At 51.3% G+C, this 18,441-nt stretch overlaps 1 protein-coding gene across 2 annotated transcripts in view; it reads left to right on the forward strand.

The window, feature by feature from the left end:
* The window catches only part of NUF2 (NUF2 component of NDC80 kinetochore complex), a 31,576-nt gene extending 13,684 nt beyond the window's left edge, over nt 1–17,892 (forward strand). The window contains exons 9-15 of one of the 2 annotated variants that reach the window (XM_038757909.1): nt 2,134–2,196; nt 4,872–5,009; nt 5,162–5,302; nt 9,617–9,792; nt 11,590–11,725; nt 13,175–13,310; nt 17,523–17,892. In XM_038757909.1, the coding sequence (XP_038613837.1) occupies nt 2,134–2,196; nt 4,872–5,009; nt 5,162–5,302; nt 9,617–9,792; nt 11,590–11,725; nt 13,175–13,303 (783 nt within the window). In that variant the 3' untranslated portion in view covers nt 13,304–13,310; nt 17,523–17,892. Of the gene's footprint in view, nt 1–2,133; nt 2,197–4,871; nt 5,010–5,161; nt 5,303–9,616; nt 9,793–11,589; nt 11,726–13,174; nt 13,505–17,522 lie in introns of those variants that run through there. The other variant, XM_038757908.1, reaches the window with a different exon arrangement.
* Nucleotides 17,893–18,441: the final 549 nt, after the last annotated feature.

An 18,441-nucleotide genomic window follows, 5' to 3' on the forward strand; every position in this document is an offset into this window, starting at 1 on the left:
ATGTGGTAAATACCCCTCCAAATCATCAGATGATGATGATGATGATGGCAGAGCACTGTACTAAGCGCTTGGAAAGTACAAGTTGGCAACAGGGTGAGGAGTTTCTGCCTGGTGCGTGGGTTGATTGGTAGCCACTGGAGGTTTTTGAGGAGGGGAGTAACGTGCCCACAGCGTTTCTGGGCAAAGACGACCCGGGCAGCAACAAACCAAAGCTACATCGACCGGTTCTGTTGCGCCGGCCTCCCCCGACCGCTCAGTACAGCGCCCCGCCCGCAATAAGTGCTAGACTGTGAGCCCGCCGTCGGGTAGGGACCGTCTCTCTATGTTGCCAACTTGGACTTCCCAAGCGCTTAGTCCAGTGCTCTGCGCACAGTAAGCGCTCAATAAGAGAAGCAGCGTGGCTCAGTGGAAAGAGCCCGGGCTTTGGAGTCAGGAGGTCGTGGGTTCAAATCCCGGCTCCGCCACTTGTCAGCTGGGTGACTTTGGGCAAGTCACTTCACTTCTCTGGGCCTCAGTTCCCTCATCTGGAAAATGGGGATGAAGACTGGGAGCCCCACGTGGGGCAACCTGATTACCTTGTATCTACCCCAGCGCTTAGAACAGTGCTTTGCACATAGTAAGCGCTTAACAAATACCAACATTATTATTATTATTAATAAATACCATTGGATGAATGAATGTGAATGAATGAATGAATACTGCACACAGTAAGCGCTCAATAAATACGATTCTAGACTGTGAGCCCGCCGTTGGGTAGGGGCCGTCTCTATGTGTTGCCAACTTATGCTTCCCTTCCCCAGTGCTTAGTACAGTGTTCTGCACACAGTAAGCGCTCAATAAATTGAGCGCTTAACAGATACCGTTATTATTATTATTAGTGTTATTATTATAGACCAGTGATTAAAACAGGGCATGGCACATAGTAAGCACTTAACAAATACCGTTATTACTATTATTAGTGTTATTATTATAGACCAGTGATTAAAACAGGGCATGGCACATAGTAAGCACTTAACAAATACCGTTATTATTATTAGTCTTAATATTATAGACCAGTGATTAAAACATTGCGTGGCACATAGTTAAGCACTTAAAATTATTAGTGGAAAGAGCCCGGGCTTTGGAGTCAGAGGTCATGGGTTCAAATCCCAGCTCCATCCCTTGTCAGCCGTGTGACTTTGGGCAAGTCACTTCTCTGTGCCTCAGTTCCCTCATCTGGAAAAAGGGGGTGAAGACTGGGAGCCCCCTGTGGGACAACCTGGTCACCTTGTAACCTCCCCAGTGCTTAGAACAGTGCTTGGCACATAGTAAGCGCTGAATAAATGCCATAGAGAAGCAGCGTGGCTCAGTGGAAAGAGCCCGGGCTTTGGAGTCAGAGGTCAGGGGTTCAAATCCCTGCTCCACCAACTGTCAGCTGTGTGACTTTGGGCAAGTCACTTCACTTCTCTGGGCCTCCGTTCCCTCATCTGTCAAATGGGGATGAAGACTGTGAGCCCCCCGAGGGACAACCTAATCACCTTGTCACCTCCCCAGCGCTTAGAACAGTGCTTTGCACGTAGTAAGCGCTTACTAAATGCCATCATTATTATTATCGTCATTATTATCGGATAAAAGGGTTCCTTTGCGCCCATCCCTCCGGCCCTAGCTCGGCCTTTGAACCCTGGGCCTGTCCGCCCACCTCCACCCTGGGACATTTGAGCCGGGGAGGCGGCCCTAGACCCCCTCGGTCCATCAGTTGATAATAATAATGAAAGCATTTATTAAGCGCTCACTATGTGCAAGGCACTGTTCTAAGCGCTAGGGAGGTTACAGGGTGATCAGGTTGTCCCACGGGGGGCTCACAGTCTTCATCCCCATTTTCCAGATGAGGGAACTGAGGCCCAGAGAAGTGAAGCGACTTGCCCAAAGTCACAGAGCTGACAAGTGGCGGAGCCAGGATTTGAACCCATGACCTCTGACTCCAAAGCCCGGGTTCTTTCCACTGAGCCACGCCGCTTCTCCGGATGCTGTGTTTTGTGCAAGCGCTGTAGTAAGCGCCTGGGAGGGTCCAACGGAACAAGAGAACAGGCACGTTCCCGGCGCCGGGCGGACCGCCGACCACTCCCCACCTCATCCCGATCCCGTCTTCCCCAGGGAGGCTTGCAGGAAGTGATCTCCCAGAAGAAGGCGGTTGTGGCGGAGAAGACGCGACGCTTGGTGAGCACCTCCGGCCCCCCGGCTCCGAGGGGAGGGGGAGGGTGTCGGCGGGCCCCCCCAAAACACTCGCTGAGGGGTCAGGGCTTCTCGCCTCCCTCCCTCCCCGTGCCCCTCACCGACTCCCGGATGGCATCAGGGGCGGGTGAGCTCCTGAGCGCTTAGTCCAGTGCTCTGCACACAGTAAGCGCTCAATAAATACGATTGAACGAATGAATGAAGGATGTCTGTGTCCCCCACTGGACTGTAAACTCATTGTGGGCAGGGAATGTGTCTGTTTATTGTCCTATTCATTCATTCATTCAATCATATTTATTGAGCGCTTACTGTGTGCAGAGCACTGGACTAAGCGCTTGGGAAGTCCAAGTCGGCAACATATAGAGACGGCCTGATGATCGCGGGGGGACCCCCGTTCTGCCCCCCTCGGCCTCCCACCATCCCGGGCCCCCGAGGACCTCCGGACTTGTCCGCTCAGCCCACTTCCCGGAAGGAATCCCCCCAGGCCGGGCTTTCCCCCAGATTTGATTCTCCCCGTCAAAATAATAATAATAATGATGGCATTTATTAAGCGCTTACTACGTGCAAAGCACTGTTCTAAGCGCCGGGGAGGTTACAAGGTGATCGGGTTGTCCCACGGGGGGGGCTCACAGTCTTCGTCCCCATTTGACAGATGAGGTCACTGAGGCCCAGAGAAGTGAAGCGACTTAAGTCCCTCAGCTGACAGATGGTGGGGTCGGAATTTGAACCCATGACCTCGGACTCCCAAGCCCGGGCTCTTTCCACTGAGCCACGCTGCTTCTCTTAAATCATCCATTCGCCCTGCAAAAGAAGCAGCGTGGCCCCAGTGGTTAGAGCCCGGGCTTGGGAGTCATGGGTTCTAATCCCGGCGCCGCCGCTTGTCTGCTGGGTGACCTTGGACAAGTCACTTCTCCGGGCCTCAGTTCCCTCATCTGGAAAACGGGGCTGGAGACTGCAAGCCCCATGGGGGACCAACCGATTTGCTTGTATCCACCTCAGCTCTTAGTACAGTGCCTGGCTCAGCGAATGCCACAGTGCTTAGTCCAGTGCTCTGCACACAGGAAGCGCTCAATAAATACGATTGAATGAATGAATGTTATTATTAGCAACAACAATAATAATAATAATAATAAAGTAAGTCTGAGCAGCCTCCGTTCGGGGCCGGGACGTGTCCTGTTGGAGGGTGGAGAGCTTGGGACCCCGGACCCTCATCTCCCCCCTGAGAAGCGGCGTGGCTCAGTGGAAAGAGCCCGGGCTTGGGAGTCAGAGGTCATGGGTTCAAATCCCGGCTCCGCCGCTTGTCAGCTGGGTGACTTTGGGCAAGTCACTTCACTTCTCTGGGCCTCAGTGACCTCCTCTGGAAAATGGGGATTAAGACTGTGAGCCCATCCCCGGTGGGACAATCTGATCACCTTGTAAACCTCCCAGCGCTTAGAACAGGGCGGGCTTTGCACATAGTAAGCGCTTAATATATGGCTCAGAGGAAAAGAGCCTGGGCTTTGGAGTCAGAGGTCATGCATTCAAATTCCGGCTCTGCCACTTGTCAGCTGGGTGACTTTGGGTAAGTCACTTCACTTCTCTGGGCCTCAGTTCCCTCCTCTGTAAAATGGGGATGAAGACTGTGAGCCCCCCATGGGACAACCTGATCACCTTGTAAACCTCCCCAGTGCTTAGAACAGTGCTTGGCACATAGTAAGCGCTTAACAAATGCCATTATTATTCTTATTCTCTGTGCCTGTTCCCTCGTCTGTCAAACGGGGATGAAGCCTGTGAGCCCCATGTGGGACAACCTTGTATCCTCCCAGCGCTTAAAACAGTGCTGTGCATATAGTAAGTGCTTAACAAATGCCATTATTATTATTATTATTATTATTCTGTGTGCCTGTTCCCTCATCTGTCAAATGGGGATGAAGCCTGTGAGCCCCACGTGGGACAACCTTGTATCCTCCCCAGCGCTTAGAACAGTGCTGTGCACATAGTAAGTGCTTAACAAATGCCATTATTATTATTATTCTCTGTGCCTGTTCCCTCATCTGTCAAATGGGGATGAAGCCTGTGAGCCCCCCGTGGGACAACCTTGTATCCTCCCCAGCGCTTAGAACAGTGCTGTGCACATAGTAAGCACTTAACAAATGCCATTATTATTATTATTATTATTATTATTATTCTCTGTGCCTGTTCCCTCATCTGTCAAATGGGGATGAAGACTGTGGGACAACCTTGTATCCTCCCCAGCGCTTAGAACAGTGCTGTGCACATAGTAAGTGCTTAACAAATGCCATTATTATTATTATTATTATTATTATTATTATTATTATTATTATTATTATTGTTCTCTGTGCCTGTTACCTCATCGGCCAAATGGGGATGAAGCCTGTGGGACAACTTTGTATCCTCCCCAGCGCTTAGAACAGTGCTGTGCACATAGTAAGCGCTTAACAAATGCCATTATTATTATTATTATTATTATTCTCTTGGCCTGTTCCCTCATCGGTCAAATGGGGATGAAGCCTGTGAGCCCCACGTGGTACAACCCGCTCACCTTGCATCCTCCCCAGCGCTTAGAACAGTGCCGGGCACGTCGTAAGCGCTCAACAAATGCCATCATCACCGTTGTTATTATCATTAGAAACGATCCTCATCATTATTACCATCATTAGAACGAAATCAAGCTGGCCACGGTCGCCCTGAGGGAGGAGCAGGATTCCCTGAAGGCCAAGATCGTGGAATCGCCCGAGGAGCTGAAGAACTACAAGGAGAGGATGAAGGAGACGGTCCAGAAGCTGAAACTGGCCAAGGTACCCCGGGGCACTCATTCATCCCTTCCGTCGTATTTATTGAGCGCCTACCGGGTGCAGAGCACTGGACTAAGCGCTTGGGAAGGCCGAGCTGGTCCCTCCGCAACGGCGGGCTCACGGTCCGCCCGCTCCCCCGGCCTCTCCCGTTGCAGCAAGGCCTGACGGAGAAGTACGAAGCCTACCGAGACTTAGTGGACAGTCTACCCACCTGCCAGCTGGAAGTCCGCTCCTACCAGAAAAAGGCGCAGAGCCTCGCCGCCAACGTGGACAGGGCGGCCGCCATCCGGGCCGAGGTGACCGACTCCCCACCCCGTCCCCCCCCTTTCCTTCCCCCGTTCCGCCCGGCGCGTCCGTCCGTCCATCCGTTCGATCGGATTTAGTCATTCGTTCGTTCATTCACTCGTATTTAGTCATTCATTCATGCAGCCGTACTTATTTTAGTCATTCATTCATTCAATCGTATTTATTGAGCGCTTCCCGTGTGCAGAGCACTGGACTGAGCGCTGGGGAAGTCCAAGTCGGCAACCTCGAGAGACGGTCCCGACCCGGCAACGGGCTCACGGTCTAGAAGCAGCGTGGCTCAGTAGGAAGAGCCCGGGCTTTGGAGTCAGAGGTCGTGGGTTCAAATCCTGGCTCTGCCAATTCGTTCATCCGCCATCATTCATTCAATCGCATTCATTCATTCAATCGTATTTATTCAGCGCTTACCGTGTGCAGAGCACTGGACTGAGCGCTGGGGAAGCCCAAGTTGGCAACATTTAGAGACGGTCCCAACCCGACAACGGACTCACGGTCTAGAAGCAGCGTGGCTCGGTGGGAAGAGCCCGGGCTTTGGAGTCGGAGGTCGTGGGTTCAAATCCCGGCTCCGCCAATTCATTCATCCTCCGTCCATTCATTCAATCGTATTTATTCATTCATTCATTCAATCGTAGTTACTGAGCGCTTCCCGTGTGCAGAGCACTGGATTGAGCGCTGGCGAAGTCCAAGTTGGCAACCTCGAGAGACGGTCCCGACCCGACAACGGACTCATGGTCTGGAAGCAGCGTGGCTCAGTGGGAAGAGCCCGGGCTTTGGAGTCGGAGGTCGTGGGTTCAAATCTCAGCTCTGCCAATTCATTCATCTGCCGTCATTCATTCAATCGCATTCATTCATTCAATCGTATTTACTGAGCGCTTCCCGTGTGCAGAGCACTGGACTAAGCGCTTGGGAAGTCCAATTCGGCAACATCTAGAGACGGTCCCCACCCAACAGCGGGCTCACGGTCTAGAAGCAGCGGGGCTCAGTGGAAAGAGCCCGGGCTTTGGAGTCAGAGGTCATGGGTTCAAATCCCAGCTCCGCCAATTGTCAGCTGTGTGGCTTTGGGCAAGTCACCCAACTTCTCTGTGCCTCAGTTCCCTCATCTGTAAAATGGGGATGAGGACTGTGAGCCCCCAGTGGGACAACCTGATCACCTTGTAACCTCCCCAGCGCTTAGAACAGTGCTTTGCACAGAGTATAATAAATGCCATTATTATTATTATTATTAGAAGGGGGAGACGGACAACAAAACAGAACATGTGGACAGGTGTCAAGTCGTCAGAATAAATAGAAGTCAAGCTAGATGCACAGGGCTTGCCGCGTGCAAAGCACTGGACTAAACGCTCCGGAGAGGACGCTAGAATGACAGACCGACCCACTCCCTGAGAAGTGGCCGTGGCTCAGCGGGAAGAGCCCGGGCTGGGGAGTTGGAGGTCATGGGTTCTAATCCCGGCTCCGCCGCTTGTCAGCTGGGTGACCTTGGGCAAGTCACTTGGCCTCTCTGGGCCTCAGTTCCCTCATCTGGAAAATGGGGGGGTGAAGACTGGGAGCCCCACATGGGACAACCTGATCACCTTGTAACCTCCCCAGGGCTTAGAACAGGGCTTGGCACCTAGTAAGTGCTTTACAAATACCAACATTATTATTATTATTATTATTATTATTATTCTCTGGGCCTCAGTTCCCTCATCTGGAAAATGGGGATGAAGACTGTGAGCCCCACATGGGACAGCCTGATCACCTTGTATTCATTCATTCATTCAATCGTATTTATTGAACGCTTACTGTGTGCAGAGCACTGTACTAAGCGCTTGGGAAGTACAAGTTGTTGCTTTGCACATAGTGCTTAATATATGCCATTATTATTATTATTATCATTATTATTATTACTCTCTGTGCCTGTTCCCTCAGCTGTAAAATGGGGATGAAGACTGTGAGCCCCCCCGTGGGACAACCTGATCACCTTGTAAACCTCCCCCGCGTTTAGAACGGTGCTTTGCACATAGTAAGCGCTTAACAAATGCCATTATTATTATTATCATTATTATTATTATTCTCTGTGCCTGTTCCCTCATCTGTCAAATGGGGTGAAGACTGTGAGTCCCCCGTGGGACAACCTCATCACCTTGTTAACCTCCCCCGTGCTTAGAACAGTTCTGTGCACATAGTAAGCGCTTAACAAATGCCATTATTATTATTATTCTCTGTGCCTGTTCCCTCATGTGTAAAATGGGGATGAAGACTGTGAGTCCCCCGTGGGACAACCTCATCACCTTGTAACCTCCCCAGCGCTTAGAACAGTGCTGTGCACATAGTAAGCGCTTAACAAATGCCATTATTATTATTATTATTCTCTGTGCCTGTTCCCTCATCTGTAAAATGGGGGTGAAGACTGTGAGTCCCCTGTGGGACAACCTGATCACCTTGTATCCCCCCCAACGCTTAGAACAGTGCTTTGCACATAGTAAGCGCTTAACAAATGCCATCATTATTATTATTATTATTCTCTTGTTAACCTCCCGCGCGCTTAGAACAGCGCTGTGCACATAGTAAGCGCTTAACAAATGCCATCATTATTATTATTATTATTCTCTTGTTAACCTCCCCCGCGCTTAGAACAGCGCTGTGCACATAGTAAGCGCTTAACAAATGCCATCATTATTATTATTATTATTATTCTCTGTGCCTGTTCCCTCATCTGTAAAATGGGGGTGAGGACTGTGAGTCCCCCATGGGACAACCTGATCACCTTGTATCCCCCCCAACGCTTAGAACAGTGCTTTGCACATAGTAAGCGCTTAACAAATGCCATCATTATTATTATTATTATTCTCTTGTTAACCTCCCCCGCGCTTAGAACAGTGCTGTGCACATAGTAAGCGCTTAACAAATGCCATCATTATTATTATTATTATTCTCTTGTTAACCTCCCCCGCGCTTAGAACAGTGCTGTGCACATAGTAAGCGCTTAACAAATGCCATCATTATTATTATTATTATTATTCTCTGTGCCTGTTCCCTCATCTGTAAAATGGGGGTGAGGACTGTGAGTCCCCCATGGGACAACCTGATCACCTTGTATCCCCCCCCAACGCTTAGAACAGTGCTTTGCACGTAGTAAGCGCTTAACAAATGCCATCATTATTGTTATTATTATTCTCTTGTTAACCTCCCCCGCGCTTAGAACAGTGCTGTGCACATAGTAAGCGCTTAACAAATGCCATCATTATTATTATTATTATTCTCTTGTTAACCTCCCCCGCGCTTAGAACAGTGCTGTGCACATAGTAAGCGCTTAACAAATGCCATTATTATTATTATTATTATTATTCTCTGTGCCTGTTCCCTCATCTGTAAAATGGGGGTGAAGACTGTGAGCCCCCCGTGGGACAACCTGATCACCTTGTATCCCCCCCAATGCTTAGAACAGTGCTTTGCACATAGTAAGCGCTTAACAAATGCCATCATTATTATTATTATTATTCTCTTGTTAACCTCCCCCGCGCTTAGAACAGTGCTGTGCACATAGTAAGCGCTTAACAAATGCCATCATTATTATTATTATTATTCTCTTGTTAACCTCCCCCGCGCTTAGAACAGCGCTGTGCACATAGTAAGCGCTTAACAAATGCCATCATTATTATTATTATTATTATTCTCTGTGCCTGTTCCCTCATCTGTAAAATGGGGGTGAAGACTGTGAGCCCCCCGTGGGACAACCTGATCACCTTGTATCCCCCCCCAACGCTTAGAACAGTGCTTTGCACATAGTAAGCGCTTAACAAATGCCATTATTATTATTATTATTCTCTGTGCCTGTTCCCTCATCTGTAAAATGGGGGTGAGGACTGTGAGTCCCCCATGGGACAACCTGATCACCTTGTATCCCCCCCAACGCTTAGAACAGTGCTTTGCACATAGTAAGCGCTTAACAAATGCCATCATTATTATTATTCTCTTGTTAACCTCCCCCGCGCTTAGAACAGTGCTGTGCACATAGTAAGCGCTTAACAAATGCCATCATTATTATTATTATTATTCTCTTGTTAACCTCCCCCGCGCTTAGAACAGCGCTGTGCACATAGTAAGCGCTTAACAAATGCCATCATTATTATTATTATTATAATTCTCTGTGCCTGGTCCCTCATCTGTAAAATGGGGGTGAAGACTGTGAGTCCCCCGTGGGACAACCTGATCACCTTGTAACCTCCCCAGTGCTTAGAACAGTGCTCATAGTAAGCGCTTAACGGATGTTATTATCATTATTATTATGAGTGTTATTATTCCCTCGTCCCCCGCCGCCGCCGCAGAGCCGGGCCCTGGAGGACCAGATCGAGAGCGGCCAAGTGGAGCTGAAGAACCTGAGCACGGAGAGCAGCTCGCTGAAGAGGCTGACCGTCGCCAAGAAGGAGAAGCTCACCACGGCCCAGTTCAAGATCACCAAGAACCAGGAGGACGCCGAGCTGTACAAGCGCACCGTGTTCGAGTAAGGGCGGCGGTGGGCGGCGGGGGTGGGCTTGGGGGCGGGAGTTGGGGGGGCTCCTCCCCTGAGGCCTCCCGGTCTCCCCCCGCCGGGAGCACGGACGTCGCGAGGTGGTTGGCTTGTTTTTCTTCATCATCATCATCATCATCAATCGTATTGATTGAGCGCTTACTGTGTGCAGAGCACTGGACTAAGCGCTTGGGAAGTCCAAGTTGGCAACATTATAGAGACGGTCCCTACCCAACAGTGGGCTCACCGTCTAAAAGCATACTAGCGTACTAATGGCATTTAGTGTGCTAGTGAATAGTTAGAGAAGCAGCGTGGCTCAGTGGAAAGAGCATGGGCTTTGGAGTCTGAGGTCATGGGTGCAAATCCCGGCTCCAGCAATTGTCAGCTGGGTGACTTTGGGCAAGTCACTTCACTTCTCTGGGCCTCAGTGACCTCATCTGTCAAATGGGGATGAAGACTGTGAGCCCCCTGTGGGACAACCTGATCACCTTGTAACCTCCCCAGCGCTTAGAACAGGGCTTTGCACATAGTAAGCGCTTAATAAATGCCATCATCATTATTATTATTCTCTGGGCCTCAGTGACCTCATCTGTAAAATGGGGATGAAGACTGTGAGCCCCCTGTGGGACAACCTGATCACCTTGTAACCTCCCCAGCGCTTAGAACAGTGCTTTGCACCTAGTAAGTGCTTAATAAATGTCATTATTATTATTACTGTCTGATCACCTTATGTCCCACCCAGCGCTTAAAACAGCGTTAATGGCATTTAGTCGTGCTAGCGAATACTGTCTGATCACCTTGATCACCTTGTGTCCCACCCAGCGCTTAAAACAGTGCCTTGCTCGCAGTAAGCACTTAGCAAATGCCATCATTATTATTATTTTTATTAAGAAATGGAGAAGCGGCGTGGCTCAATGGAGAGACCACCGGCTTGGGAGTCAGCGGTCAGAGGTTCAAATCCCCGCTCTGCCAATTGTCAGCTGGGTGACTTTGGGCAACTCACTTCACTTCTCTGGCCCTCAGTTCCCTCATCTGGAAAATGGGGATGAGGACTGTGAGCCCCCTGTGGGACAACCTGATCACCTTGTAACCTCCCCAGCGCTTAGAACAGTGCTTTGCACATAGTAAGCGCTTAATAAATGCTATTATTATTATTATTATTATTACTTGACATCTCTGGACCTCACCTCCCTTATCTGTCAAATGGGGATGAAGACCGCGACCCCGTGACCGAGGCCATCAGGTTGTCCCCCGTGGGGCTCACGGTCTTCACCCCCATTTTCCAGATGAGGGAACTGAGGCCCAGAGAAATGAAGTGATTTGTCCAAAGTCACCCGGCTGATAATCAATCAATCAATCAGTCAATCGTATTTATTGAGCGCTTCCTGTGTGCAGAGCACTGTACTAAGCGCTTGGGAAGTCCAAGTTGGCAACTTATAGAGACGGTCCCTACCCAACGGTGGGCTCACAGTCTAAAAGGGGGAGACAGAGAACAAAACCAAACATACTAACAAAGTAAAATAAATAGAATAGATATGTACAAGTAAAATAAATAGAGTAATAAATATGTACAAACATATATACAGGTGCTGTGGGGAAGGGAAGGAGGTAAGATGGGGGGATGGAGAGGGGGACGAGAGGGAGAGGCTCAATCTGGGATAAGCTGATAAGCGGCAGAGTCGGGATTAGAACCCACGCCCTCGGACTCCCGAGCCCGGGCTCTTGGGAGTCCGGGGCCGCGGGGTGGGGGGCCCGCGATGACCCCCCAGCCCCCACCCTCCCACCCCCCAGGGACTGTAACAAAGTGCAGGAGAAGCGGGGGGCCGTTTGCGAGCGGGTGACGGCCATCAACAACGAGATCCAGAAGGTGAAAGTGGCCATCCAGAGCCTGCATGACACCACCAAGAAGGAGAAGCTCAAGTCCCAGGTGAGCGAGCCCCGGGCCGGGCCGGGGTCGGGGCGGGGGGGTCCCCGGCTCGTGAGGACCGCCCGCTCCCGAGCGCCCAGTACAGCGCTCCGCTCGTGGAACACCGCCCGGGCGTTGCGCGGCCGCTCTCTTCTCCCACCGCACTCCAGCTCCCGCCCTTCGGGCCGAGACAACCCGAAGCGGCGTGGCTCAGCGGAAAGAGCCCAGGCTTGGGAGTCAGAGGGCGTGGGTTCAAATCCCGGGTCCGCCAGTTCCCAGCTGGGGGACTTCGGGCAAGTCGCTTCACTTCCCTGGGCCTCAGTTCCCCCATCTGGAAAACGGGGATGAAGACCGTGAGCCCCACGTGGGCAACCTGATGACCTTGTAACCTCCCCAGCGCTTAGAACAGTGCTTGGCACATAGTAAGCGCTTAATAAATGCCATCATTATCATTATTATTACTCCATTGTCCCACAGGATGGTAGTTCCCATCTCCAGCTCACGCCCTCCTTCTTTTCCTTCCTCCTTCCCTCCTCCCTCAATAATAATAATAATAATAATAATAATGATGGTATTTATTAAGCCCTTACTATGTGAGCCCGCTGTTGGGTAGGGACCGCCTCTATATGTGGCCAACTTGGACTTCCCAAGCACTTAGTCCAGTGCTGTGCATACAGTAAGCGCTCAATAAATACAATTGAATGAATGAATGTGCCGAGCACTGTTCTAAGCTCTGGGGGCAGTTAGGAGGCGAACAGGTTGTCCCCCGTGGGGCTCCTGGTCTTCGTCCCCAGTTTACAGATGAGGGAACTGAGGCCCAGAGAAGTGAAGTGACTTGCCCAAAGTCACACAGCTGATAAGTGGCGGTACCAGGATTAGAACCCATGACCTTCTGGGTTCTGGAGAAGCAGCGTGGCTCAGTGGAAAGAGCCCGGGCTTTGGAGTCAGAGGTCACGGGTTCAAATCCCAGCTCCTCCAATTGCCTGCTGTGTGACCTTGGGCAAGTCACTTCACTTCTCTGTGCCTCAGTTCCTTCATCTGTAAAATGGGGGTTAAGACTGTGAGCCCCCCCGTGGGACAACCTGATCTCCTTGTAACCTCCTCAGTGCTTAGAACAGTGCTTGGCACATAGTAAGCGCTTAACAAATGCCATTATTATTATTATTATTCTGACACCCAGGCCCGGGCTCTAGCCTCTGTGCCGTGCTGCTTCTCCAAGAAGCAGAAGGACCTGGGTCCTAGTCCCGACTCCGCCACTCATCTGCTGTGTGACCTTGGGCCGGATGCTTCACTTCTCTGGGCCTCAGTTTCCCTCGTGGAAAATGGGGGGTGAAGACCGTGAGGCCCGTGCGGGACAGGGAACCGTGGCCGACCCGATTAGCCGGTATCTACCCCGGCGCTCAGAGCAGTGCCTGGCACATAGCAGGCACTTAACGAGTACCACAATTATTATTATTATTACTATCCCAGGAAATCTTCTCTACCCTGAGAAGCGCTCTGGAGAAATACCACGACGCCTTGGAGAAAACTGCCCAGCTGTCTTCGGCCCGGATGGACGACAAGATGGCGGAACTGAACAGGAAGATCTTCCAGATGTAGACTGGAGGTGGGCCTGCCGGGCTTCCCCTCGGGGACCGCCCCACGGCCCCCCCAAAGTCAAGGAGGGTCCCGGAGGGGAGCCAGCCACGGGGAGGAGCCGGACGGATGGACGGACGGACTGGCGGGGTGCGGGGAAGGGGAGGGTCCCGGGCTCTGGCACCTTCCGTCTGAAACGTCCGCGGAGGAAACGGATTCCAATAAAGTGATTTTAGAAAAGATGTCAAGCCCAGCCGCCTGGACTAACCTTATTCCCCGGGGTCCTCATCTGGAGGATCTCATCCTTGTGGGCTAGAGCCCTGTCCCCCTCTCCCCTCTCCCCTTCTTCCCCTTTTTCTCCTCTCCTCTCCCCTTTCTCTCCTCTCTTTCCTTTCTCCCCTCCCTTCTTCCCCTCTTTCTCCTGCTCTCTCCCTTCTCCCCTCTCTCCTCCCCCTTCCTCCTCTCCCCTTCTCACCTGTCTTCTCCCTTTTCTCTCTTCCCCTCTTCCCCCTTCCCCTTTTTCTCCTCCCCTCTCCCCCTTTCCTCTCTTCCCTTTCTCTCCTCCCCTCTTCCCCTTTCTCCCGCTTTCTCCCTCTCCCCTTCTCGCAACTCTCCTCTCTTCCCCCCTCCTCCTCTCCCCTCTCTCCTCCCCCTCTCTCTTCTCTTCCCTCTCTTCTCTCTCCCCCGTCCCCTCTCTCCTCTCTCCCCTTCTCCCCCTCTTTATCTCCCCTCTCTTCCCTTCTCTCTCCTCTCCTCTCCCTTCTCTCTTCTCTCCCCTCTCTCCTCTCTCCCCTTCCCCACTCTCTTCTCTCCCCTCTTCTCTCTCCCCTTCTCCCCTCTCTCCCCTTCCCCACTCTCTTCTCTCCCCCATCTCCCCTCCTTTCTCCCCTTCTCCCCTCTCTTCTCTCTCCCGTTCTCCCCTCTCTTTATCTCCACTCTCTCTTCCTCCCCTCTTCCCTTCTTTCCTCTCTCTTCTCTTCCTTCTCTCTTCTCTCTCTTCTCTCTCCCCTTCCCCACTCTCTTCTCTCCCCTCTCTTCTCTCTCCCCTCTCTTTATCTCCCCTCTCTCTTCCCTCCCCTCTCTCTCCTCTCTCTTCTCACCTCTCTTCTCTCCCTTCTCTCTTCTCTCCCCTCTCTTCTCTCTCCCTTTCTCCACTCTCTTCCCTCCCCTCTCTTCTCTCTCCCCTTCCCCCCTCTCTCTTCTCTCCCCTCTTCTCTCTCCCCTTCTCCCCTCTCTTTATCTCCCCCTCTCTTCCCTCCCCTCTCTCTCCTCTCGCCTCTCTTCTCTCCCTTCTCTCTTCTCTCTCCCCTTCTCCCCTCTCTTCCCTCCCCTCTCTTCCCTCTCCCCTTTCCCCCTTCTCTCCCCTCTCCCCTCTTCTCTCTCCCCTTCCCCACTCTCTTCTCTCCCCTCTTCTCTCTCCCTCTCTCCCCTTCCCCCCTTCTCTCCTCCCCTCTTCCTTCTTCCTCTCTTGCCCCCTTCCTCCCCCTCTCCCCTGTCTCTCCTCCCTGTTTCCCCTCTCCCCTTCCTTTCTCTCTCTCCCCCGCCTCACCCACCCGCTGGCCCGCAGGGCTCCGCACCGCTCTGTGAGCGATTGGGTGTAAAGGGGGCCGGGAGGCCTCGGTTTGCTCATCCGTACAATGGGGGTTCGATCCCTGTCCTCCCTCACTCTGGGACCTTGAGCCCCGTGCTGGACAGGTATCGCGTCCAGCCTGCTCACTGGGTCTCTAGCACACAGCAAGGAAGCGCTCAGCGCACACCCCACAACAACTGTCCTGATTTTGATAGGGGAGGGTCCCCCATCGGACAGCCCTTCTCCATAGCCCAGTGAAGTTGGTCCTCCATCCCTCCATCCCTCCTCCTCCTCCTCCGGCCGGCGTCTCCCCCACCCCCACGGCCCCCTGCTCCGGGCCACCCGATGCCCAGGGAAAAGTGACCAGGTCCTCCCTGTGGGCCCCAGGGATGGGCGAGGGGCCACTTTGGGTCTCGGCTGCCCTGAGGAAAATCCGCCGACTCCTCCAGTCAGGCAGTCGATCCTACTTACTGAGCGTTCACCGTGGGCAGATCACTGTACTAAGCGCTTGGGAGAGCACAACACAACAATAAACAGATGCATTCCCCGTCCACAACCAGCCGACAGTCTGACTTGCTTATCCCTCCAGAAAGCCGGGATATAATAATAATAATAATATTCATTCATTCATTCAATCGTATTTATTGAGCGCTTCCTGTGTGCAGAGCACTGGACTAAGCGCTTGGGAAGTCCAAGTTGGCAACAGATAGAAACGGTCCCTACCCAACAGTGGGCTCACAGCCTAGAATAATAATAATTATGGTGTTCGTTAAGCGCTTACTATGTGCCAAGCACTGTTCTAAGCGCTGAGCACTGCACGTCCAAGCCCCAAAGACGTGGGGCGTATCCGCCACGAGGAGCAGGGCGGCCCGGTGGCTAGAGCCCAGGCCTGGGGGTTCTCATCCCGGCCCCTCCCCTCGTCTGCTGTGTGACCTTGGGTGAGTCATTTCGCTTCCCTGGGCCTCAGTTCCCTCATCTGGAAAATGGGGATTCAATCCCTGCTCTCCCTCTTATTTAGACAGCGCGCCCCAGGCGGGACCTGATGATCTTGGATCCACTCCAGCGCTTAGTACAGTGCCTGGCACGTAGTAAGCGCTCAGCGGTTGCCACAGTTATACTGACCAGAGGACCGAGGAAAATGGAGGGGGACAACCGGGATTGGAGGGGGGTGGGCTCAGAAGAGGGGACCCTACACTATGTGGACAGGGAACGTGAATACCAACTCGGTTTATATCGTCCTCCCCCGAGCGCTTAGTACAGAGCTCTGCCCGCAGGAAGCACTCAATAAGTACCCTTTTTAAAAACAATGATATTTGCTAAATGCTTACTCTGCTAGGCACCTTCCTGGTAGATCCAAGTTCATCAGGTTGGACACAGTCCCTGTCCCTCAGAGGGCTCACAATCTTACCCCTCATTTTACAGAGGGGGAAACTGAGGCCCAGAGAAGTGACTTGACCAAGGTCACCCAGCAGAGAAGTGGTGGAGCCAGGATTAATAATAATAATAATAATAATAGTAATGTGATGATGATAATGGCATTTATTAAGTGCTTATTATGTGCAAAGCACTGTTCTAAGCGCCGGGGAGGTTACAGGGTGATGAGGTTGTCCCCCGTGGGGCTCCCAGTCTTCATCCCCATTTTCCAGATGAGGGAACTGAGGCCCAGAGAAGTGAAGTGACTTGCCCAAAGTCACACAGCTGACAATTGGCGGAGCCAGGATTTGAACCCATGACCTCTGCCTCCAAAGCCTGGGCTCTTTCCACTGAGTCTCGCTGCTTCTCTGATTAGCGCTTAGTAATAATAATGGCATTTATTAAGCGCTTACTATGTGCAAAGCACCGTTCGAAGCGCTGAGGAGGTTACAAGGTGATCAGGTTGTCCCACGGGGGGCTCACAGTCTTCATCCCTATTTTACAGATGAGGGAACTGAGGCACAGAGAAGTTAAGAGACTTGCCCAAAGTCACACAGCTGACAATCGGAGGAGCCGGGATTTGAACCTCTGACTCCAAAGCCCGGGCTCTTTCCACTGAGCCACGCTGCTTCTCCGATTAGCGCTCAGTACACAGTAAACGCTCAATAAATCTGATTGAATGAATTAGAACCCAGGTCCCTCTGAATCCCAGGCCCGGGCTGCTTCTGATTGATGGAATAATAATAATAATAATAATAATAATAATGATGGCATTTATTCAGCACTTACTATGGGCAAAGCACTGTTCTAAGCACTGGGAAGGTTACAAGGTGATCGGGTGGTCCCTCGGTGGGCTCACAGTCTTCATCCCCATTTTACAGATAATAATGATGGCATTTATTAAGCGCTTACTATGTGCAAAGCACTGTTCTAAGCACTGGGGAGGTTATAAGGTGATCAGGTTGTCCCTCGGAGGGCTCACAGTCTTCATCCCCATTTTCCAGATGAGGTCACTGAGGCCCAGAGAAGCGAAGCGACTTGCCCAAAGTCACCCAGCTGACAGTTGGCGGAGTCGGGATTTGAACCCGTGACCTCTGACTCCAAAGCCCGGGCTCTTTCCCACTGAGCCACGCAGATTCCAAATTCCCAAAAGCTCTTTGGTGACCTTTCCCGGAGCCCAGTGTCCTTTGAAAAATTTGCCTCCTTTTGACGTCTTTGCAATTTTTTTCCCACTTCTAACCGCCGCTCTTCCCTCTGCAGATAAGAATCCCTCAAAACCTTGCTCCGAGCTGGAATAATGAGCTTAGAAAGAAAAGATCGCTTCCATCTTTCTACATTAAAAAAAAGAAAAAGGAAAAAAAAACGAGTCCAGGCCCAGCGGTTCAACAAATATTACTCATGTCGTCGGCGGAAAGAAAGGGGGACGTGTGAATTTTTCTTCAAAAAAGGGGAAGGGGAAACACAGAAAGCATTGTTCGGCGTATCGGAAAAATTAATCGACATAGAAAAGTGTAAGAGCTCGCAATTCAGAAAGCCAAGAATTGGGACAGCCCAGCGGAGGATAATTTTGTAGCCAGTTAATTTAATTGCATAAATCATTCCTTTGTTAGCAATAAAGAGATATAATTAAAACGAGATTGCTTCTCGCTTCTATTCTCTAGAAAGCAAAGGGATTGATTTGGGATCAAGCGCCATTCAGCCAATTACATTCACCTTTTTAGAAAAGCCAAATTATTCTGCCGTAATGGCGTCGGTGGGTTTAATTAATTCTAGATCTTCGGGAAGATCTTCAAGGAATCGTTTCTCCGGCCCCACTGGAAATCTGAACATGCGGATCGGCTGGTTTTTAACTGATGGGTCAGTATTTCTTTATAATAATAATAAAAATAAAAAAAGAAAAAAAAGAAAACAGGCACAGAGAAGTGACATAATAATAATAATAATAATAATAATAATAATAATAATAATGGCATTTGTTAAGCGCTTACTATGTGCAAAGCACCGTTCTAAGCGCTGGGGAGGTTACAAGGTGATGAGGTTGTCCCACGTGGGGCTCACAGGCTTCATCCCCGTTTTCCAGATGAGGAAACTGAGGCCCAGAGAAGTGAAGTGACTTGCCCAAGGTCACACAGCAGACATACGGTGGAGCTGGGATTCGAACCCATGACCCCTGACTCTA

The sequence above is a fragment of the Tachyglossus aculeatus genome, chromosome 16, assembly GCF_015852505.1.
Source record: "Tachyglossus aculeatus isolate mTacAcu1 chromosome 16, mTacAcu1.pri, whole genome shotgun sequence".
Lineage (NCBI taxonomy): Eukaryota > Metazoa > Chordata > Mammalia > Monotremata > Tachyglossidae > Tachyglossus > Tachyglossus aculeatus.